Here is a 24,781-nt window from a genome sequence, read left to right as displayed (position 1 = left end):
GCGTTGTCTTAGCCCTGTTAGTTTTAACATCAGACGTAGGAAGTTACCGCAATCTTATCATCAGGAACTGTCTGACTGAGCATTTGGACAGGCGTGAGCTGGTCTGACAGTGAGTGTGGGCTTGTGGAAGCTGGGCCGTGTCTGACAATCTAGTTGAAGTGATTGCTATGACTAACCAAAGAACCCTACAGCGCAGAAAGAGGCCCTTCGGCCCATCGAGTCTACGCCGAACACAATCCCACCCAGGCCCTCCCCCCATATCCCTACATATTATGCCCACTAATCCCTCTAACCTACGCATCCCTGGACACTAAGGGGCAATTTCTTAGCATGGCCAATCAACCTAACCCACACATCTTTGGACTGTGGGAGGAAACCCACGCAGACACGAGTAGAATGTGCAAACTCCACACAGACAGCGACCCGAGCCGGGGATTCGAACCCAGACCCCTGGAGCTGTGAAGCAGCAGTGCTTACCCACTGTGCCACCGTGATGGATTAAGGGAGTGTTATCCATATCCACATCCCTGTTTGATCATCTCACCAGAGACTACAAGCAAAAATGAAAGTGTATTGGCCCCTGTGAGATGGGATGGTCATTTTTTTTTGGAGAGAGAGATGGAGGATGTGGCCAGCAGCGAACTGCATTTAGCTTCTGCTTCTGGACCTGCCAATTGTGTGTGACTGATGAGCATCAAAAATTCAAGCCATAAATACTGAGTCAAGTGAGATAACTAAAAGGCTGTTAAACAGAAAATTAGGGGAATTGAAAATACAGAGAAACGGGAGCCAAAAAGAAAGCAAACAAATGAGACCAGCAGCTTTGATTGCCCTGTACGTTCTCTGATGAGATGTAATCTTTAAGAAAGTCCAACAAAGCTCAGCATTGTTACTCATCCACCACAACACACCCCCAAATCCCTTTGCACTCCCTGCAGTGGAATCATTGCTTCTCATTTTTCACTTCTTTCTATATTCTACACGCCTGGTCATTTAAATACTATTTGATGTCCTGTCTTCCGTCCTGCTGTGTACAGCTGGGGGTGGTCCTGAATGATGGGTCTTGGCTCGACGCTTTGTCAACAGCAGAAATCGCGACCAAGAACATCTCTCAGTAGTCTCTGCAGTACGAAAGTATTTGCCAATCCTGTCCGCGTGGTCACTGTAGTGTAGCGGTTATATTACTGGACAAGACTTTACTGAGTTCACCTCCTTCCATACCTCTTTAAACACGGAAATTCAGTTTCTGAAAAAGCTGTAAATAAAATTTACAAAGTCGGTATTAGTAGAAGTGACCATCAGTCTGCCTGGTTGTTGTAAACGTCCGGTGCAGGGGAAGGAACTTGCTGTCCATGTCTGATCTGGATTAAATGTGACTCCAGTCCCGTGTTGACATGGTTAATTCTTAACTTCCCTCTCCAGTGGCCTCACTCTTCTCTCAGTTCTACAGGATTTGCAGCCTTCTTATCACTGCCTGTAGTCTGAGTGTGAGTAATGCCATCTCAGTGAGATGTTTTATAATAGTGGTAGCCAGTGCCGTGTTGCCAAGTTGGCTGTTGTGGAACGGATGATTTGATGGTCAGTGCTTTACTCCTTGTAAACCACGGGGGACGTTCTTCCATCCTGCCATGATTATTAGGGCCAGGAGACTTGCTCATGCCCAGATAGCTTGGCACTGCCCACTGGATATGGGACAGTGCCCACTGGGCTTGGTCAGCGATCAGTGGACCTGAGGGCCCCACTGTCTCTCTGCATGGGGATCGGTCAGGGCTGGAGGGAAGGCCAGCGATCGAGGTGGCCTGGGGTGGGGGTGGTCAGCCTGGGGGGGGTTCTGCTGGGGGAGGGAGCGGGGCTCTGTCTGTAGTGAGATGGTAGGGAGTGGGGGGAGGGCGGTCTGGAGATCGAGGCGCTCCAGGACAGGACAGACAGGCTGACGAGATGAGGCCACTGCGCACGTGCGGAGTTCTGGAACTGTCAGACTCTGCTGTGAATAGGCCCCGACCCCGCGCTTTTAATAACATTCACGATCGTGATCTCGGCATTGCACAGAGCGTGGGGGATTCGAGTCTGAGGTAGCACTGAGAAAGTCAGCGTGATTTACACCAGTTTTCCCTTCGATTCGACACTTTTTCGGTGGAATCGTGGCCCACGTATCGGTGAATGAGAACTGACCAATGATTGTACGGGCCTGCTAACGGAGCAGAAATCCTAGCAAGCCTGGACAGAGTTGGGTTTTGTGTAAGGATGCGACATGATGTATCAAGTGAACTTACCCCTCATATCCAATTTTACAGGAAAGGAACGCAGAGAATGCGATCGAGGCACTGAAAGAGTATGAACCTGAGATGGGCAAGGTGCACCGAATGGACAGGAAGACTGTGCAGAGGATCAAAGCCAGAGACATCGTGCCTGGAGACATTGTGGAAATTGCGGGTAAGAGAGACTTCAAACACCTGATCTGTGCCTGAGCACTCATGATCTATCTGGAGCTTTGGGTGGCACAGTGGGTTAGCACTGCTGCCTCACAGCTCCAGGGTCCTGGGTTCGATTCCCGGCTCGGGTCACTGTGCGGAGTTTGCACATTCTCCTCGTGTCTGCGTGGGTTTCCTCCGGGTGCCCCGGTTTCCTCCCACAGCCCAAAGATGTGCGGGTTAGGTTGATTGGCCATGCTAAAATTGACTGTAGATGCGTGGATTAGAGAGGATTGGTGGGTAAAATATGTAGGGATTGGGGGTAGGGCCTGGGGTGGGATTGTGTTGGGTGCAGACTCGATGGGCTGAATGGCCTCTTTCTGTACTGTAGGGTTTCTATGATTCTAAATTCTTCAGGCGTCTGTTCCAACCGTTTGAAGATCCGGATGATTGTGCGCACACAACTCAATATTTTTAATGCAACTCCGAAATACTTTGGAAATTTAAAGGATGTACTTACTGCAACTAAGAATTTTTTCTGTACCGATGATGCCCCCCTGATTTTAGAACCAGCCTGTCCGTACATTGCTGCAAACTGAGAGCCAATTTCCACACAGCAAAAACTCAATTAGATAAATGACCTGATATAATATTTCAACTTAAGGATGCTCTTATTCCAGTAGCACTGTGGGATTTTTTTTTGGGTTAAAGGGTGAAAGGAGACAAGTTTAAAGGGAATATTAGGGGGGGCAGCTTCTTCACACAGAGAGTGGTGGGAGTGTGGAACGAGCTGCCGGTTAAATGCGGGGTCACTTTTAACATTTAAGAAAAATTTGGATGGGTTCATGGATGAGAGGGGTGTGGAGGGATATGGTCCAAGTGTAGGTCAGTGGGACTGGGCAAAAAATGGTCTGGCACAGATGAGGCCTGTTTCTGAGCTGTAATTTTCTATGGTTACATCTCCCCACGGCCCCCTTAGAACGGAACCGAGGCTCTCCACAGAGTTGCCACTAGCAGAGAATGCTCGACTGAAGTTTTCCTGCCTGTGTGTGCCCTCTTGATGCTAGAGAGAGAGAGAGAGCAGCTCTTTAGCTTGAGATCCTCTCCCCGTGTGCTCTTGCCATTTTGTAAACCAGCCGTTTGAACAGGTTACGAAACTTTCCCCCACCTGCACCAAATTTCTGCTGTGGCAGCTGAGCTTGCAGGTGTAGAGCGGAATCCGATTCCGATTTCTTTTTTTTATCGCCCGATGAAGAAAGCAGCCGGCTGTGTTCAATGAAGGCGGCGCAGGTGGTTAGCACTGCTGTCTCGCAGCGCGAGAGGCCCAGGTTCGATTCCAGCCTCGGGTGAGTGTCTTTGCACGTTCTCCCCCTGTCTGGGTTTCCCCCGGGTGCTCTGGTTTCCTCCCACAGTCTAAAGAGATGTGGGTTAGGTTGGTTGGCCATGATAAATTGACACTAGTTTCGGTGGGGGGGGGATTGGCAGGGCGCGTATGTGGGGTTACGGGGATAGGGTGGGATTGATGTAGATGCAGGCCCGATGGACCGGGTTAGGTGGATTGGCCATGCTAAATTGCCCCTTTGTGTCAGAGGGATTAGCAGGGTAAATAAGTGCAGTGACAGTGATAAGGCAGGGTAGGATTGTGGTCGGTGCAGACTTGATGGGCCGAATGGCCTTCTCGTGCACTGTATGGATTCCATAAGAAAATTATGCAAAGGTATGAAAATAGGAGCAGGAGTGGGCCTTCTGGCCCTTGGAGCTTGCTGGGCTATTCAATATGATCCTCAATCTCAGTGCCTGGAATCGTTTAAGACTTACCCGGATAGTCACATGAGCAGACTGGGAATGGAGGGATACAAATGAATGGCCTAGTTGGACCAATGAGCGGCACAGGATTGGAGGGCCGAAGGGCCTGTATCCTGTGCTGTTCTTTTGTTCATATTTAAAAATTCTTTGGTGGAACATGGATCATTTATTGTCCATCGCCCATACCTAGTTATTCCTACCTCTCTCCGCTCCCCCCCCCCCTTTATCCCTTGATTCTTTTAGTATCTATAAATCTAAGTATTCCTTTTTTTTAAATATATTCAGTGATTTGGCCTCTATAGCCTCCTGTGGTAGTGAATTCCATCGGCCCACCACCCTCCGAGTAAAGAAATTTCTCCTCGTCTCAGTCCAAACTGGCCGATCACTCGGCATCCTGAGACCGTGACCCTTTCTGGTGGCGTTTACTACCAAATAAACCCTGTTGGACTTTAACCTGGTGTTGCGAGACTTCTCACTCTCTTTACCCCAGCCCAACTCCGGCCTCCCCACGTCATCACGATAAATATTCCAGGTACGGTCTCATCGAGGCCCTGTACACCTACGATGAGACATCACGTTCCTGAACTCTTGTCCTCTTCCAATGAAAGCAACGCCATTTGCCTTCCTAACTGCTTGCTGCATCTGCAAAAGTGTTTTCAGTGACTGGTAAGCAATATCTGGGTGCTGTTCATTTCACTGGAAGATTGTTATTCTGTTGAGGCCTACGTTTTATGAGTTTGATGCGCTGAAACTGATGAAACGTGTAACTATAGTAATTTACCTTGCTTCATTTTTGCCTGTAATTAGGATGATTAATTTGACAGGTCTGTATTATTTTGTTGTAGCTGAGCGATTCCGATATCCAGTTCACAAATAGCCCACCCACAACCCAAAGCTTTGCGGTCTTTGGAGCTCATTGCAAACCAAGAATGCATCAGTTTGCTTTTAAAACTAGAGCCTTGAACCATTGATCACCAACGCCTTCTGTGTAATAACAACACAAGAGTGCTGGAAACGCTGCAGTTTCAGGCAGCGTGTTAACATTTCAGGTCAACAATCTTTCATGAGAACTCAGAAGAACTTAGATTCAGGGAAATTCAGTCAAAAGCTGGAGAGTCAAAATAAAATCCATCTTCTGGTATAGTTGGGGTTATTCTAGTCTAACTGGTACAAGTTGGGATTATTCTAGTTTATCTGATATACAAGTTAGGGTTATTCTAGTCTAACTGGTACAAATTGGGTTTAGTCTACTTCAGCTGATATATAGTTAGGGTTATTCTAGTCTACCTGGTACAAGTTGGGATTATTCTAGTTTATCTGATATATAGTTGGGGTTATCCTACTCTAACTGGTTCAGCTTGAGTATTCTAAACCACTGTTGATGTCTAATTCAGTGATGCAGCCTAGATTTTCATTGGTATAGCTCAGGTGATGCAGTCCGCTGTTTAACTGGGATGACTTAGTTGCTGGTGTAACTGGTAACGTTAGGGTTATAGCTGCAGTCTGTATGTAACTGGCGTAAGTTAAACCTATGATTGACTTATATAGTTAGAGCTTTCAGGTCTTTATCTTTCTCTTTTATTAATTTCTTGTTCACAGTAATTGTGTTTTAATGTGAGAAAATTGACTGCATGTTAGATGCAATCAATCCCATAATTATATTGCTGCAGAGCTCTAATTATAGAGAATGCTAAACTGTTGATTCACAGAGTTGGTATTAAAGTTAATTGAAAATTTTACTAAAGGCTTACAAAATAACATAATGGGTTTGAAGTATTTCATTGTCTTTGCAATCCCAATATTGTGATTACATGACTGTTTTCAATCACCACAATATGTATTCTCTTTGATCTGTTATCTGCTCCAGGACTCAGCACTGCTGCAGGCTGCTGGCACTTTGCAAAGCTCTCCTCCAGATAGAGGATGAGCATAAGCAATCGTGGCTATTCAGGCAATCAGAGACTTCAAAGTGCAATGCTTTGGTCTCTTTTACTGAAGGAGATGAGGTTTTGGTGAACTATTTTGGGCACCTGGGACACCTTTTAGAGAAGAGAGTCTTTGCTTTCCATTAAGCACAGATTCGTGGAGTGCCGAGCTTTAGGGGCAGAGACATCTGTTCCCAATGACGCTGCTCAAAGCAAAACACAACAGGGAATCATAGAGTCATAGGGTGATAGAGATTTACAGCGTGGAAACAGGCCCTTTGGTCAATTTGCCCGTGCTGCCAGTTTTTTAATCCCTAAACTGGTGCCAATTGCCCGCATTTGGCCCATATCCCTCTTTCTCCATTTTACCCATGTCTAAATGCTTTTTAAAAGACAAAATTGTACCTGCCTCTACCGCTACCTGTGGCAGCTTGTTCCAGACAGTCGCCACCCTCTGTGTGAAAAAATTGCCCCTCTGGACACCTTTGTATCTCTCCCCGCTCACCTTAAACCTATGCCCTCTAGTTTTAGACTCCCCTACCTTTGGGAAAAGATCTTGACTATCTATGGCCCTCATTATTTTATAGACCTCTATAAGATCACCCCTCGGCCTCCTACGCTCCCGGGAAAAAGCCTCTCCTTATAACTAAAACCATCAAGTCCCGGTAGCATCCTAGTAAATCTTTTCATAGAATCGTAGAACCCTACAGTGCAGAAAGAGGCCATTCGGCCCATCGAGTCTGCACCGAACACAATCCCACCCAGGCCCTACCCCCCCACATCTCTACATAATATACCCACTAATCCCCCACATCTCTACATAATATACCCTCTAACCTACACATCCCTGGACGCTAAGGGGCAAATTCTTAGCACGGCCAATCAACCTAACCCGTACACCTTTGGACTTTTCTGCACTTTATCTAGTTTAATAATCTTCTTTCTATAATAGGCTGATTTGCATGTGTATCAAACCCTCTTTGGCCAGAAGTACCTTGAAGCAAGTAGAGACTGAACCTTGCCCCAATTTTATCCTTCAGTTCCAAACTTAACTGGGTAACAGTCTCAGTTTTTCCACCTCATTGTTTACAGCTGAGGGTTGCCACGGTGACAGTGTTGTCACCCGTCTTCCTCTTTCCTTCCCCTGGATGTTATGCCTCCCCCGTCCCATTGCCTGGAGACGCTGACTGAGGCCACGTGTGATACTTGGCTAGTTTGGCATTGACCTGCCGTGAACAGTGGGATCTCCCGGTCTGTGTGAGGTTCCGCTACACCACTCCCTGCAACACACAAAACCGTTCGGGAAACCCAGCCAACAACAAAGTCACTGTTAGATGAGAGGGAGTCTCTGTTCCTTGGGGAGGATGGAAAGGCCTCTTCATCTTTAATCCTTTGATATTCCCAGTGTGTTGCTGGGGACAAAAGACCTTTTGTGAGCAATCTGCTATTTTTAAACGGATGCGATTCTCTGGATTTCAGAGGTCTGGGAATGAGTGGGAGGGATGTGCTGAAAAATTGGCCATGGAGACTTTGTTAAAAATGCATTAAAAAGTCGGAAGGTTTTTAGAAAAAAAAAATTCCATGGAGTAAACAACTCAGTAACTTGGCAGGAGACGAGAGAGAAGGAAGAATCGGAATATTTACTGAGCAGGCAATGTCTCACTTCAGCCACGCCTATCAAGGATTTGCTATGGGAAATATTGGCATCATTGTGTTAGCTGAGTAAGTTCCAAGTTTCATTCATACACTTGGCTCTGTTGTAAGTTTATATTGTTTTGGAACATGTTTGACATCTCCCAGTGCTCCTCGCTCGGAGCTGTGGCCACAGGGTCGTTATTTAGTGGTGATTCTGGCAACCTCGAGATGTGTTGTTAGATTTTTTTTTTATTCATTTGTAGGACACGGACATAGCTAGCTGGCCAGTAATTATTACCCAACCCTAGGCGCTCTTGGAGGGCAGTTGAGAGTCAACTACATTGCTGTGGCTCTGGAGTTCGGTGTAGGCTAGGCCAGACCAGCTAAGGACAGCAGATTTCCTTCCCGAACCAGATACGTTTTTCCGATAATCGCCAATGGTAGATTTGTAATTACAGATATTTTTTATTGAAATCAAGTCCTACCACGTGCTGTAGCAAGATTCGAAACCAGGTCCCTGGACCGTGACTGAATTTGTGGATTAATAGTCTGGCGATAATACCATTAGGCCATTGCAGCCCCTCTTATTGACCGTACAGCCAAAAGGTCATCACCGATGAACTTCAGCTGGATCGGCTCCCAACTCGATGCTCAGATTTGACCCGTTAGCTGCCAGTACAGAGCATGTGTCAGTGCCAAAGATGTGCGGGTTAGGTTGATTGGCCGTGCTAAATTGACCCTAGTGTCGGGGGATTAGCTGGGTGAATATGTTGGGTTACGGGAATAGGTTCTGGATGGGATTGTGGTCGGTGCAGACTCGATGGGCTGAATGGTCTCCTTCTGCACTGTAGGGATGCTAAGGAAAATCTCTGCCCATGCTGATACCGCAAAGGGGAATCTGTATTAGTTTGAACAAAGATTATGCATCCATGTACCTTGGTTTGCTGGTGCCTCCTGACTGGGTCTTTCTCCGTCCTTCTCCTGTAGTCTGTCTTCCGCATCGGGGATGCGCTTGCAGGGATCGTCCATCCCCCTGTCTCTGTCTGAGTGAAGATGGGATTTTCACTAGCCAAACATACCAGAGCCTACTGACTGTTCACCGAGTGTGGGGTGTTTGTGTGCTGGGAACTGCATGTTAAAGGAGGAGGAGAGAAAGACTGGCACTTGCCTTTCGCAGCCACTGGACGTCACTAAACACTTTTGAAGAGTGATCGTAGTGTAGGAAATGTAACAGCTTGTCTCCCCGTCTGTGTGCAAGGACAATTAGGGATGGACAATAAATGCTGGCCTGGCTGGTGACCCCCCACATCCCATGAATTTGCACACAGCAAACAAACAGCAGTGTGAGAAAGAGCAGGTACTCTGTGTTTGAATGTTGTTATTGGGGAATAATCATTGGCCAGGACACTAGGGTCATCTCTCCTACCTTTCATGGTTTGAGGACAGGGGTGAGGAGGAATTACTTCACCCAGAGGGATGTAAATGTCTGGAATTCACTCCCGCAGGAAGTAGTTAAGGCAAAAACGTTGTGTGATTTCAAGAAGAAATTAGCCAAAGCTCTTGGGGCTAAAGGGGTCATGGGGTATGGGGGGGGGATCAGGATATTGAATTTGATGATCAAAATGAATGGGAGAGCAGCCTTGAAGGGCCAAGAGGCCTCTACTACTGCTTCTAGTTTCTGTAGGATCATCTCTACCCACCCAAGAGGCAGGGTAGGTAAGGACTCGGCTTAAATGTCTCGTTTGAAAGAGAGTTTCTTCAACAATGCAGCACTCAGTACTGCATTGGAGTATCAGCACATACTTTGTTCTCGAGTCCTGGCGTGGGGCTTTGAGCCCTGAACCTTCTCATTCAGAGGCAGGTGTGCCATCCACAGAGCCACAACAAACGTGTGCTCCAACTGCCAACCCTCAGAGACATAGTAATCACATTGTTTACAGTAAAGTTTGTTTATTAGTCATAAGAAACAGGAGCAGGAGTCGGCCATCTAGCCCTTCGAGCCTGCCCCGCCATTCAATAAGATCATGGCTGATCTGAAGTGGATCAGTTCCACTTTCTCCCCATAACCCTTAATTCCCCTGTCTATCAGAAACCTATCTACCCGTGACTTAAATATATTCAACGAGGCAGCCTCCACCACTTCAACGGGCAGAGAATTCCAGAGATTCACCACCCTTTGAGTGAAGAAGTTCCTCCTCAACTCTGATCTAAACTGCCCCCCCTTTATCTTGAGGCTGTGTCCTCTAGTCCTGCTGTCCTTTCTAAGCTTGAAGAATCTCTCTACCTCTACCCTATCCATCCCCTTCATTATCTTATACGTCTCTATAAGATCCCCCCTCATCCTTCTAAACTCCAACGAGTACAGACCCAGTCTATTTAGTCTTTCTTCATAGTCCAACCCCCTCATCCCCGGTATCAGCCTAGTGAACCTTCTCTGCACTCCCTCCAAGGCCAAAATATCCTTCCGCAAGTGCGGCGACCAAAACTGCACACACTACTCCAGCTGCGGCCTCACCGGTGCCCTGAACAGTTGCAGCAAGAAGGCTTACATTAACACTGCAATGAAGTTCCCGTGAAATTCCCCTAGTCGCCACAGTCCAGTGTCTCTTCAGGTCAATGCATCTAACCAGCACGTCTTTGAGTGTGGGAGGAAACAGGAGCGCCCGGAGGAAACCCACGCAGACACGGGGATAATGCGCAAACTCCACACAGACAGTGACCCGAGCCGAGAATCGAACCTGGGTCCCTGGCGCTCTGAAGCAGCAGCTAACCGCTGTGCTACCGTGCCACCTTATTGCACAAAGACCAGTCTGTAGCAAGCTTGTTTTAGAGCTTTAAGAATGGTAAATGAATTTTTGAAGCACACAAGGGTGTTCAGGAGATAGTCAATCTCAATCGACAAGTCGATTCCCATTGGCTGCCGAGCCAGAGCTGACATCGTGTAGAACTCGGGCTTCCTGTGATGACGAGCCAATCAGCTCACTGGATGCTGAAAAGCGGGCACCAAAATATGGACTCGGCTGGATGAAGACAAAACGGCGAGCGAGGAGCCAGGGACCCCCGAGAGGACAAAAACCTCTCCTTTCTACCGGGAGTAGGAAAGCAAATTTCTCTTTTGACATTTGTAAAGACAAAACCATGGCCGATTTCGGGGCGGGGTAGCCTCACGGAACGGAATTCTCCATCGGCCTCAGGCGGGATTTTCCGAGCCTCACCCGAGCGAGCTCCCAAAATACTGGCCCACCCAGAGTGTAGCCACGAGTAATAGCGCCGTTCGGACAAAGAAAGTTGGGGAGTTAAAGGGGAATGTTGCAATCTCAACGGTCACTCTTCTCAAAACCTGCGGTTAAAGGCGAGACGAGCAAAATAGCGTCTTTTCACATTAGCCATCTGCTGGCAAAACATGTGAGTGGTTTCTTATCAAGGAGGCATGATTGCTGTTGCCGACCCCTTGTTCAAAGATCTTAAAAACAAAGATGGAATTATGACAGCCATCGTGAGCATGACGCTCCACGCTTTAACAGTAGCCAGAGGGTGCAACTGTTGTCCGAGGCTGTGTCCCAGTGGATACGCCAAGACTTCAGGCTGCCAATGTTTCTCGCTGCTGTTTAATGAGTCAGTAGACCCAACCGGTTGTGTTTGTTGGCGTGGCATTCAAAGATGCAACAGCAAAGGAGAACTTCCTTGCCCCACACACTGAGGACAAGAGGTCAGAATGTCTACATCGTAATTAAATGGCGTGACACAGAAGAACATCCCGATCGAGAAACTGGTTTCACCGTCAATGCAGGGCTTTGGTACACTCGCAGAACTGGTCCTGAATTCTCCTCGTCTGTCAATTACTACCAATAAGTGCTAGTGAGCAAAGTTATTGACTTTTCTCACGCAGTGACAGCAACGTTGCTCGTTCAAGTCATTACTCTAGCTTGATGCCACCTGTTGTGAGCTAATCTCTCATGCAGATGTGAGGTGGTTAAGTCAAGGCAAAGTCTTCCAGAGATTTTTTGCATCTGCCTGAAATAATCGCCTTCCTTAAACCAAGACGTAAGGTGTCAGATGGTTGCTACATTCAGTGTTTCTTATGAATGTAAGTACAAAAGCCAATGAGCTGCGGGGGGGGGGGACGAGGTTTGTCACACATGACCAGTGCAATGGAACTGGGTCCGTGGGCCTCCCAGTGAGAGAACAAAATTACTGCGCGCTTCACAAATCTGGAGAAAATCCAACAAACGGAAAGGGCTCCATCCAAATGCGTTCTGTGACCACCTGAACAGATTGGAAAAGAAATTCGACACTCGGTTTCAAGAGTTAGACAAGATGGTGCACGTCAGAGAACTAACAGCAACCTTTCAGTGGGTCTTTGTACAGAGTTGGACCTGACCTGGAAATAATCACAGTAAGAAGCCTGACTACACCAGCTTAGAGTCCAACCAGTTTATTTGATAGTAAACCCACAAGCTTTGGGAAACGGTGTTCCTTCATCAGGTGCGTGGAAGGTTCTTATCAGAGAAAGGCATATAAAGTCACACACAGTTTACAGAATACTGATTAGAATGTGAGTCTTTACAGCTAACCTGCTGTTCAAGTCTTAAAGGTGCAGACAATGTGAGTGGAAGGAGCATTAAGCCCCAGGTTAAAGAGATGTGTATTGTCTCCAGACAGTACAGTAAGTGAGGTTTTGCAAACCCAGGCAAGTCATGGGGGTTACAGAGAGTGCGACATGAACCCAGGATCCCGGTTGAGGCCGTCCTCATGTGCGGAACTTGGCTTTTATTAGAATCATAGAGCCCTACAGTACAGAAAGAGGCCCTTTGGCCCATCGAGTCTGCACTGAACACAATCCCACCCAGGCCCTACCCCCATATCCCTACATATTATACCCACTAATCCCTCTAACCTACACATCCCTGGACACTAAGGGGCAATTTCTTAGCACGGCCAATCAACCTAACCTGCACATCTTTGGATTATCTGGGGCATCTCAAAGCAATCTCAGTAAGCTACTATTTGCAGTGTGTCACTCTTGAAGAGTAGGGAAAGCTGGCATCCAGTTTGTGTTACATAGAGCATAGAACATTCCAGCGCAGTACAGGCCCTTCGGCCCTCGATGTTGCACCGACCAGTGGAACCAATCTAATGACCCTCTAACCTAAACTAGAACATAGAACATTACAGCGCAGAACAGGCCCTTCGGCCCACGATGTTGCACCGACCAGTTAAAAAAAAACAACAACAATGACCCACTAACCTAAACCAATCCCTTTTCGTCCATAAACCTGTCCACAGACCTCTTAAACGCCCCCAAACTAGGCGCATTTACAACCGCAGCAGGCAGGGCATTCCAATCCCTCACCACCCTCTGGGTAAAGAACCTACCCCTGACATCTGTCCTATAACTAACCCCCCTTAGTTTAAAGCCATGCCCCCTCGTGCTAGATTTTTCCATCCGAGGAAAAAGGCTATCACTATCCACCCTATCTAAACCTCTAATCATCTTATATGTTTCAATAAGGTCCCCTCTTAGCCGCCTTCTTTCCAGCGAAAACAACCCCAAATCCCTCAGCCTCTCCTCATAGGATCTCCCCTCCATACCAGGCAACATCCTGGTAAACCTCCTCTGCACCCTCTCCAAAGCCTCCACATCCTTCCTGTAATGTGGGGACCAGAACTGCACACAATACTCCAAGTGCGGCCGCACCAGAGTTGTGTACAGTTGCAACATAACGCTACGACTCCTAAATTCAATCCCCCTACCAATAAACGCCAAGACACTGTATGCCTTCTTAACAACCTTATCTACTTGATTCCCAACTTTCAGGGATCTATGTACACATACACCTAGATCCCTCTGCTCCTCCACACTATTCAAAGTCTTCCAGTTAGCCCTATACTTAACACATCTGTTATTCCTACCAAAGTGAATTACCTCACATTTCTCCGCATTAAACTCCATCCGCCACCTCTCGGCCCAGCTCTGCAACCTGTCTGTCTTCCTGCAAACTATGACACCCTTCCTCACTATCTACCACACCTCCGACTTTGGTGTCATCAGCAAATTTACTAATCCACCCAACTATACCCTCATCCAGATCATTAATAAAAATCACAAACAGCAGTGGCCCCAACACAGATCCCTGAGGCACACCACTTGTAACCGAACTCCATGATGAATATTTACCGTCAACCACCACCCTCTGTCTCCTATCCGCTAGCCAATTCCTGATCCAATTCCCTAGATCACCCCCAATCCCATACATCTGCATTTTCTGCAGAAGCCTACCATGGTGAACCTTATCAAACGCCTTACTAAAATCCATATACACCACGTCCACTGCCTTACCCCCATCCATCTCTTTGGTCACTTTCTCAAAAAACTCAATAAGGTAAACTATTCCAATGTTATCCATATGCCTATCCACTGACCATTTGAACGCCCTTAAAGTTGGTGAGTCCACAACTGCTGCAGGCAGGGCATTCCACACCCTCTGAGTAAAGAACCTACCTCTGACATCCGTCCTATAATTACCACCCCTCAGTTACGGCAGCTCCCACAAACACAAGTGAGACAAATCACCAGGACAATCTTTCAGTCTGGGCTGAGGGACAGATTGGGAGAAATCCTCTTTCAGGAGTGGGGGCTGAACCTTGGTTTACTGTCTCATGTGAAAGGTGACACTTTCACCAGCTTGGCACTAGCCTCATCAGTTGAGATACCGAGCTCCATCCTTGGGTGAGACGTGAACCCACACCCTCTGGAATCTGGGTGTTGCCGTCCAGACATGGCTGACACACCTGTGCTGGAATTGTACCGCCTTGCCAGCCCGGAGCTTGTGAGATCCTGCCCGAGGCCAACAGAGAATGCCTGTCTGCGAGCCTCGCGCTCAGGTGGGCGTGCCGGTAAAATTCCTGCCCCAGGTGTCAGCTGGATTGGCCAGGGATTCTGGATTTACTCCAGGGTTTTAGTATGATGTGTGTGTACGGAATGTAGACTTGGCGGTTTGGGTAATGGATGTGGGATAACCTGAATTGTCATTTTAAAAACTGAGCTAGCATTGAAAAGGGAGGAACGGTTGTTGACAGGTGATTGTAGTCACCACTGCACAAAGCAGTTGTGTTCCCCCTGACTACAGGGAACACTGAAGGTGTGGAAATTTGGAGCAGATTTGGTAAATACCCAAAATTACAGCAATCCCGTCAATGATCTTGGGGGTGAGGGGGGAAGGGGATAATTTAGCCGGGGGCTCATGCACCAGGTTATTATCCAGTGACCCCATTCCACTTCTGGATCACTTGTGTGAGTTAATCTTTAATGGTTTAAATATTGGACCCTCAGAACTCTCCCTTTACTGCTACTGGCACAGAGTCATAGAGGTTTCTCGCATGGAAACAGGCCCTTCGGCCCAACTTGTCCATGCTGCCCTTTTTTTTTTTGAAACCCCCTAAGCTAATCCCAATTGCCCACGTTTGGCCCATATCCCTCTATACCCATTGTACCCACGTAACTATCTAAATGTTTTTTAAAAGATAAAATTGTACCCGCCTCTACTACTACCTCTGGCAGCTTGTTCCAGACATTCTCCACCCTCTGTGTGAAAACATTACCCCTCTGCACACTTGATGTCCTACTCTCTCTCCCTTGTTGCTCTTTTGCCCTTTATGTATTTGTAGAAGCTCTTTGGATTCTCCTTTGCTTTATCTGCTAAAACAATTTTGTGTTCCCTTTTTGCCCTCCTGATTTCTCGCTTAATTCTACTCTTACACCCCCCTATACTCTTCAAGGGATTCACTTGATCCCAGCTGCCTACGCACGTCCTGTGCCTCTTTCTTCTTCTTCTTGTCCAGGACCTCAATATCCAGGGTTCCCGACTTCTGCCAGCCTTGCCCTTCACACTCAGAGCAATGTGTTCACACTGAACCCTGGTTAACATACTTCTGAAGGCCTCCCACTTACCAGACGTCCCTTTACCTTCCCACAGACTCCCCCAATTAACTTTTGAAAGTTCCTGCCTGATACCATCAAAACCTGTCATGCCCCAATTTAGAATTTTAACTTTAGGGCCAGACCTATCATTCTCCATCGCTATCTTAAAACCAATGGAATTATGGCCATTGGTCCCAAAGTGATCCCTCACTAACACTCCTGTCACCTGCCCTTCCTTATTTCCCGAGAGGAGGTCAAGTGTTGCTCCCTCTCTAGTCGGGCCATCCACATACTGAATGAGAAATTCCTCCTGAATACACTCAACAAATTTCTCTCCATCCAACCCTCTAATGCTATGGCTCTCCCAGTCAATGTTGGGAAAGTTAAAATCTCCGACTATTACCGCCCTATTTTTCTTGGAGCGATCTGGAATCTCCTTACATATTTGCTGCTCAATTTCCCGCTGACTATTTGGGGGCCTATAGTACAACCCTATCAAAGTGATTACCCCCCTCTTATTTCTCAATTCTACCCATATAGATTCAGTGGCCGAACCCTCGGATATATCCCCCCCTCAATACGGCCGTGATGCTTTCCCTAATCAAAAGTGCAACTCCCCCTCCTGTCTTAGCTCCTGTTCTATCTTTCCTGTAGCATCTGTACCCTGGGACATTGAGCTGCCGGTCCTGTCTCTCCCTTAGCCATGTTTCAGTGACAGCTATAATATCCCAGTCCCACATACCCATCCATGCCCTGAGTTCATCTGCCTTGCCCGTCAGGTCTCTTGCATTGAAATAAATGCAGTTTAATCCGGACTTCCCTTGCTCTGTGTCTGGCACTAGGATTACTGACCCTGCCTTTATTACTTAATGTGCCCTCTTTAACTCCTGTGCTGTCCTCAAACTTCTCTTCCGTCTCCCTACTGCTTTGGATCCCACCCCCCCTGCCAAACTAGTTTAAATCCTGAGTGGCTCTAGCAAATCTCCCCACCAGGATCTTAGTCCCCCTCCAGTTCAGGGGTAACCCATGCCTCTTGAACAGATCAGCTCTTCCCCAGAAAAGATCCCAATGATCCAAAAATCTAAATCCCTGCCCACTGCACCAGCTGTCAAGCCAGGCATTCATCTGCCTAATCCTCCTATCCCTACTCTCACTAGCACGTGGTTCCGGTAGTAGTCCTGTCACATTCCTCTCCGTTTAAATTGCATTTTCATGGCTACCTACAAAATCAGTGTTACCATGGAATCCCCATGATGCAGAAGGAGGTCATTTGCCCCATCAAGTCTGCACCGACAGCAGTCCCACCTAGGTCCTATCCCCATAACCCCACATGTTTACCCCGCTAATCCCTTTAACCAAGGCATCCCGGGAGACTAAAGGGCAATTTAGCACGGCCAATACACCGATCCCACACATCTTTGGACTGTGGGAGGAAACCGGAGCACCCGGAGGAAACCCACGCAGACACGAGGAGAATGTGCAAACTCCACACAGACGGTGACCCACGGAGGAAATCATACCCAGGTCCCTGGCACTGTGAGGCAGCAGTGCTAACCACTGTGCCACCTTATATTTCCACCCTTGATAATGGTCAAAATTGTTTGATTGTCGTAACAAAGAACAACACAGCACGGGGAAACAGGCCCTTCGGCCCAACGAGCCCGCGCCAACATTTTAGCATTGAGTGCCCTCCTCTACCCATGACCTTTGTCTACGCCTATTGGGGAAGACTAATTTAGGGACAATTTGTTACACCAATCAGCCTAAGAGCGCATGTTTGGGGTGTGGGAGGAAACCGGAGCACCCGGAGGAAACCCACGCAAGCACGGGGAGAATGTGCCAAACTCCCACAGACACCGGCCCAAATCCATGTATCTGCACAGCAAACAGTGATAGTCACTGAGCTGTCGTGTTGCTGTCATAATGTTAGTAAAACATTCACACCAACGGGATAGAATCCTGAAAACCAGTCCAGTTCCAACCAGATAGTTCAGTACACACCTTTCAGTTGGTTTGACCTCAGGAGCAGCCCACTGATGACGCCCAGTGTTGTAACAGAGAGAGGCTGGTACACCTCCTCCCCATCTAATCATCAAGACTGAGTCACTTTCCTGGAATGCCTTCAGTTAAAACAATTTTAACCGTCATTACATTGTGACTGGCTTGCTTCCAATTTGATGCTGTCATCACGGTGACTCGACACCCTTGGCCCTCAGGTCAGGGTCAAGGGTCAAGCTTGACTTTGCTGTCACTCTAAGTAGGAGACCCCCCCCCCCCTCCCTTTGGAGGAGCTGCCATTCTGATGAGGTGTCAAATGGGAGGTCCCATCAGGTGGGTGTAAAAGATGCCATTTCACACTTGGTTCCTGGTGTTGTGGCCAACGGTTACCCTCAGTCAATAACACACTGCTATTTTTGGGCACTTCCTGTGCCCACATTGACTGCTATCGTTCTTTCATTGCGACGCTAACCACACTTGAGAAGTAATTTGTTGGCTGGAACGGCACTCTGGAATGTCTCGCAAGATATAAAATTGATGCGACTCTTGAGGTGCATTGACCCAGATTTCCACCTGGGCCAGCCGGGAGATGGGCTACACTGTGTTGAGGGACATGAGGCAGTGCTGCCAATGTGGGAGGCATCAGAACCCAAAAAGGCCCTGTTAGCAAGTGTGAGGTTATCCGCTTTGGAAGAAATAATAGTAGGAGGGATTATTATTTAAAGGGAGAAAAGCTGCAGCATGCTACGGTGCAGAGGGATCTGGGGGTCCTTGTGCATGAATCGTTAAAAACCCAGTCTGCAGGTGCAGCAGGTGATCAGGAAGGCGAATGGGATGCTGGCCTTTATAGCGAGGGGGATAGAATATAAAAGCGGGGAGGTCTTGCTGCAACTGTACAGGGCACTGGTGAAGCCGCAGCTGGAGGACTGTGTGCAGTTTTGGTCGCCGTACTTGCGCAAGGATATTTTGGCCTTGGAGGGAGTGCAGAGGAGGTTCACTAGGCTGATACCAGAGATGAGGGGGTTGGACTATGAAGAGAGACTGAATAGACTGGGTCTGTACTCGTTGGAGTTTAGAAGGATGAGGGGGGATCTTATAGAGACGTATAAGATAATGAAGGGGATGGATAGGGTAGAGGTGGAGAGATTCTTCCCGCTTAGAAAGGACAGCAGGACTAGAGGGCACAGCCTCAAGATAAAGGGGGGGGCAGTTTCGAACAGAGTTGAGGAGGAACTTCTTCACTCAAAGGGTGGTGAATCTCTGGAATTCTCTGCCCGTTGAAGTGGTGGAGGCTGCCTCGCTAAATATATTTAAGACACGGGTAGATAGATTTCTGATAGACAGGGGAATTAAGGGTTATGGGGAGAGGGCGGGAAAGTGGAACTGATCCACTTCAGATCAGCCATGATCTTATTGAATGGCGGGGCAGGCTCGAGGGGCTAGATGGCCGACTCCTGCTCCTATTTCTTATGATTTCGGTCAGAGTTTCTCTGGTGTTGAGCGAGGGTTGCAATTGGCTGGATCAGCAGGTAACATGCGCCGTTCCCATCTGCTGTTTCAATGCACGGATTAATGCCTCTGGAATATTCCAGCAGTCTGCTTGACTTTTTTTTTTCCGGCTTGCTCAAACCTTCCCCGGTTACCACAGGAAAGTTTGTGGGCCTGAGGCTGGCTCTGGAATGTGGCTGCCGAACCGCAGCCGCTGTGTCGCTGTTTGTCCTCTCCGGAAGGAATCCTCCCTGCTCTGTGAATAGGTGAGACCCTGCCCCGGGGAAGCCAAAGGGTGGGACCCACAGCTTGGATCGACTTGCCTCCCACCTGGTGCTCACTCGCAGTGTACACACACACACACACACACACACACACACACACAGCAGCCTGTGTCTTTATTTTTTTTGCCTCAGAGGCCTCCCAGCTTCCAGAGGCTGGACAGATGTGAACCTTGAGCGACGCTTTGAATCTGGGTGACTGGGCTTTTCGTATCGCTGCCAAGGGAGCGCTGAAGGAAACTCTCCTCGCGGTTGTGTACATTGCACACACGTTCCGACTGCCTTGCCAGCGTTCCCCAGGCTCTTCCCCCACCGCACCATCAGAAAGCACTTGTGTTTCTGTGGCCAGGAGGACAGGACCCCGAAGCCTGCCTCTGCGAGCGACCGCGCGCCCTTTCTAGAAAATAAACGGCGTTCCCACGCGCCGACCACTTTATTCTGTTTACGGAAGTTCCACCCCGGAGCGAGGAAACGGGGACAGGGAAACCGGATGTTGGCGCTGGTCGGGTTCTGGTCGTTGAATGAGTAACGAGGTATTTTGCTGACCTGCTTTGGCACGGTTTAGCATTTGAACAACGAATTCGAAGTGTAAGTGAGAACGGCGCAGCTGCACAAAGATTTGCTTGTTGCCGTTGAACGTATTTCCTGAGAGTTGAAAGGGGAAAATGTATGTTGATGTCTTTGGCACGGGCACTGGGCATTATGGGTGGCATGAAGTCAGCAAAGTTGGCAAACCGTCCTTTCACCTCTGGGACCAATGTTCCGTTTGAGCCCACACAGCTGCAGTGAAAGGCACCGCTCGCTTCCCAACCCCACAAGCATCCGACTTGCAAAACAGTCTGGGGCTGTGTTAACCTGCTGGAGGGCACAGTGCTGCAGCCCCAGATCAGCGCCCACTGAATGCCTTCAAAGGGGCTGTGTGGTTAGTCGCTGTGAGAAATGCCTGTCAGGAAAAAAAAAATTACAAAAGTCTGAGGTCACGTACCAACCGACTCAAGAACAGCTTCTTCCCTGCTGCTGTCAGACTCTGGAACGGACCCACCTCGCATTAAGCTGATCTTTCTCTACACCCTCGCTATGACTGTAACACCACATTCTGCACCCTCTCCTTTCCTTCTCTATGGACGGTATGCTTTGTCTGTGTAGCACGCAGGAAACAGTGCTTTTCACTGTATGTTAATACACGTGACAGTAAATCAGATGTGGGCAGTGATAGGGAGGATGCAGTTCCGAGGAAAATACCCGAGGTAAGGTCATGTTGGAAGTGAGCTGTAAGGGGGATTCTGTTCAGGGACACTTTGCGGAGCGTTGCAGGAATCATGTCAAAACAGCTCCTTGAAATGGAACATGTTGTGTTAAATTAATAAAGTGATCTGAAAGTAATACAACAATCAATGTTGTGAGCAAACCAGTGGTCTTGGCTGAGTGCCTATCCCTTTACTTGGAATAATGAATGGCAGGAAAAATGAAAATATCCCTCACATGAATGATAAAGGTTAATGGTAAACTCCATCCTCAGGTATTATCGAGAATGAGCCCCCCCCCTCATATTATTATCTAATTGAGACAGGACGAACCTGGAAAAGTTATTTGATATGTTTTGGTAATACTGGCGATTCCATGTGTTCTCTGTAATCTACCAATCTGTTGTATGGTCTGGTTGGAGTGCGTACGCCATTGGGTGCAGTGCATCAATTCTGGAACCGTACACCATGATCGTGCCTAGTTGGCATTTATTGAGACCTGCAGGTGCTGTCCTCAGACCAGGTAATCTCATTGAGCTGATCGAGGTGGTGAACAGTCTGGGGTCTGAGCTCCTGTCGGATGGTTTGAAGTTCAAGGATGGGGGTTCCATTTCGCGCTTCCTTTTATACGTCGGGCTCAAAACGAGGCTCCATGTTCGTCCCAGTTTCACTCCGGTTTCCACAAGAAACCAGTCAGTTTTGAGCAGATACTGCGCAGGGAACAGCCGCCAGTCAGGAGAGCTGCTTCAAATCGTAGGCTATTCAACGCCGGCTCGGTTTTAATCGGAAATGTTTTCTCTTTTTCCCTCAGTTGGTGATAAAGTCCCTGCTGACATCAGGATCATCAGCATCAAATCGACCACCCTCCGAGTGGACCAATCCATCCTGACAGGTGAGAACCTTCACACAACACGGACGGCCTCATCGGAAACCAGAGCTCGTTCGTTACCCTGGAGATGCGACCGTTCCACTTCATAGTTTAGAAAATGCCGAGTATTTTGACCAGACTCCTTTCACCTTCTTCCCTGTGGCCTGGGCAGTGGTCCAGCTCAGTTTGATTATATTAACCGAGTGCTGTCCTTGGGCTGGTCCCTTGTTACTTCAGTATTGGATCAGAGTGACCCATTCTGCGTTTCGTGCCAAGTGTATCTGACCCTGTTAGGGATGAGGAAGTAGAAAGGAAATGCCTCGAGACACAAGTCATTTTTGTACTTAGTCCAACATACCCCCCTGGGTTCGATTTGATGGCCTCCTGGAGGCGAGTTGGCAGACGGGATGGCAGTGGAGGGTTGTAAAATTAACAAGATGTTGTCACCTTTTCTGGAGCCTACTCATTCCCCACTGTTGTTTTACTGTTGTGTTGTTGATATAATACCTTGGGCACAAGGCACCAGTCCCTCGTAAGGGATTGGCTAAACGTGTTGTACATTGATTTATTAAGGCTAGGCACAGAACAGTTATGCATTGGCGTAGAACTCAAGGACATCAGAGCTGAGCGTATGTGCTCTGCTCCAAGCAAAAATGCAACTAAGACTGGATCATATGACACATTTCCCTTCTGATCATGTCGTGCTAATAGCTCTTAAAGACAAATTACAGCAAGCTTTACCAGCAACGGGGGAGCTACTGGGACGTCTGCCCACCATGGGCTAAATGTCTCCAGCCTGGCAGGTTCTATTTGGCAGGCTGGTGGCCGATGAAGAGGGTTGTCCTTTAAAGGCCCCATTTGCCCGTTAGCATCAATGTATTTCATTGGCTGTAAAGCACTTTCAGATGTCCAGTTTGAAACGTGTGCAGCTGACTGTATCAATGCAGTGATGGTGCTGGTGAAGGCACTGAAGCTTTGAGGAGTTTGTGCTTGAATAACAAATGGGTAAGAATTTTCTCAAAGCAAAGAACACAGGACTAATCTCGATAAAGAGCATCCCCTCCCATGTTCTTCCCAACCCCACATTTCCCCATGCCCTTCCTCCTCCCCTTCCCATCCCCTCCCCTCAAACCTCTTAGAGTCACTACTGGGATCATATAGCTGCTGGTCATTTGGTCACAGGACCTATTCCCCACACTGGAACTGAAGGTCCCTCATGGCAGACTGGTGCAGAGGTGAAGTTGCATGGGATCAGAGGTGAGCTGGCAAGGTGGATACAAAACTGGCTCGGTCAAAGAAGACAGAGGGTAGCAGTGGAAGGGTGTGTTTCTGAATGGAGGGCTGTGACAAGTGGCATTCCTCAGGGATCAGTGCTGGGACCTTTGCTGTTTGTAATTTACATAAATGATTTGGAGGGAAATGTAACTGGTTTGATTAGTAAGTTTGCGGACAACACAAATGTTGGTAGATTTGTGGATAGCAATGAGGACCATCAGAGGATACAGCAGGATATAAATCGGTTGGAGACTTGGGCGGAGAGATGGCAGATTGAGTTTAATCCGGACAAATGTGAGATAATGCATTTTGGAAGGTCTAATACAGATATGAAATATACAGCATATGGAAGAGCACTGAAGAGGTAGACAGAGGGATCTGGGTGTACAGATACACAGGTCACTGAAAGTGGCAATGCAGGTGGAGAAGGTAGTCAAGAAGGCTTACGGCAATGCTTGCCTTCATCGGCCGGGTCATTAAGTTTCAAAACTGGCAAGTCATGTTGCAGTTTTATAGAACCTTAGTTAGGCTGCACTGGAATATAGTCTTCAATCCTGGTCACCACACTACCAGAAGGATGTGGGGGCTTTGGAGAGGGTACAGAAAAGATTTACCAGGATGTTGCCTGGTATGGAGGGTATTAGCTACGAGGAGAGGTTGGAGAAACTTGTTTTGTTTTCAGTGGAGCGATGGAGATTGAGGGGAGACCTGATAGAAGTCTACAAGACTATGAGAGGCGTGGACAAGAGTGGAGAGTCAGAAGCTTTTTCCCAGGGTGGAAGAGTCAATATTTACAAGGGGGCACAGGTTTAAGGTGCGAGGGGCAAGGTTTAAAGGAGATGTACGAGGTGGATTTTTTACACAGAGAGTAGTGGGTGCCTGGAACTCGCTGCCGGGGGAGGTAGTGGAAGCGGATACGGTAGTGACTTTTAAGGGGCGTGTTGACAGATACATGAATAGGATGGGAATGGAGGGATATGGTCCCCGGAAGGGCAGGGGGTTTTAGTTAAGTCACTGTAATGTAGGAAACATCGGGGCCAGTCTGCCCACAACCTACAAACAACACTGTGATAATGGGTATATTTAGTCATGTTCGTTGGGATAAGGAATTTGGCCAGGATGCCAGTGAAACGTGATTTCCCCGTCTGATCCCAGGCCTCTGTTGACTTTGCTCGTAATCAGCCAATCACAACTCTAGCAAGGAAGTATCTAACCGACAAATGAAGCGAAAGTAACATCACCAAGCTTCTCCAACGGTGACCAACTAAACTTCATATCAATGGGGAGTGTCTGAAAGTGTTGCTCGCTTGTTGTTAACTGGGGCTGGTGAAATGCAGGGCCTGGAGACTGAGAGAACAGAACTTTACTGTACTGTTGACGGAATGTGAGGGTGGACATCTCTATCAACATCAGTCTGACAACTGCGCTAATTAATGGGCCGGATCCACGTCTTAGCGATTCCAGGATTTTAATTAAACTAGAGATGTTACTCGAAGTAAACTAACCATATTTCTGACTGGGGGGCATCTTTGATTTATTAGGCAGCGTTGTTGTGTTAACAAAGAGGCTTTTATTTTCTGCGACCAAGAGGGAAATTTAAACCAACGCCTATACTGTCGCGGTGCCCTGTGTTACTGCTTGGAACTCCGCATTTCCAAGACACTTTTCTGGATGGCTTCAAAGCGAAGCCATTTGGAACCGTCATCCGGAATGCAGGCTGATGTTGTCAGAGGAAGGAAAGTCCATTCATAAGAACATAAGAAATAGGAGCAGGAGTAGGCCATCTAGCCCCTTCGAGCCTGCCCCGCCATTCAATAAGATCATGGCTGATCTGAAGTGGATCAGTTCCACTTTCTCCCCATAACCCTTAATTCCCCTGTCTATCAGAAACCTATCTACCCGTGACTTAAATATATTTATTCCCAGGGA

At 47.9% G+C, this 24,781-nt stretch overlaps 1 protein-coding gene across 1 annotated transcript in view; it reads left to right on the top strand.

The window, feature by feature from the left end:
- atp2a3 (ATPase sarcoplasmic/endoplasmic reticulum Ca2+ transporting 3) overlaps positions 1 to 24,781 on the top strand; it is a 249,484-nt gene that overhangs the window by 103,349 nt on the left and 121,354 nt on the right. Inside the window, exons 5-6 of the mRNA XM_080210950.1 lie at positions 2,295 to 2,433; positions 21,521 to 21,601. Coding sequence (XP_080067076.1) covers positions 2,295 to 2,433; positions 21,521 to 21,601 — 220 coding nt within the window. The remainder of the gene's footprint in view (positions 1 to 2,294; positions 2,434 to 21,520; positions 21,602 to 24,781) is intronic.

This window comes from Carcharhinus amblyrhynchos, chromosome 23, assembly GCF_965287045.1.
Source record: "Carcharhinus amblyrhynchos chromosome 23, sCarAmb.v2.hapA, whole genome shotgun sequence".
NCBI classification, from domain to species: domain Eukaryota; kingdom Metazoa; phylum Chordata; class Chondrichthyes; order Carcharhiniformes; family Carcharhinidae; genus Carcharhinus; species Carcharhinus amblyrhynchos.
Note: the sequence above shows the minus strand (reverse complement) of the source record. Positions and strands in the feature narration are given on the sequence as shown.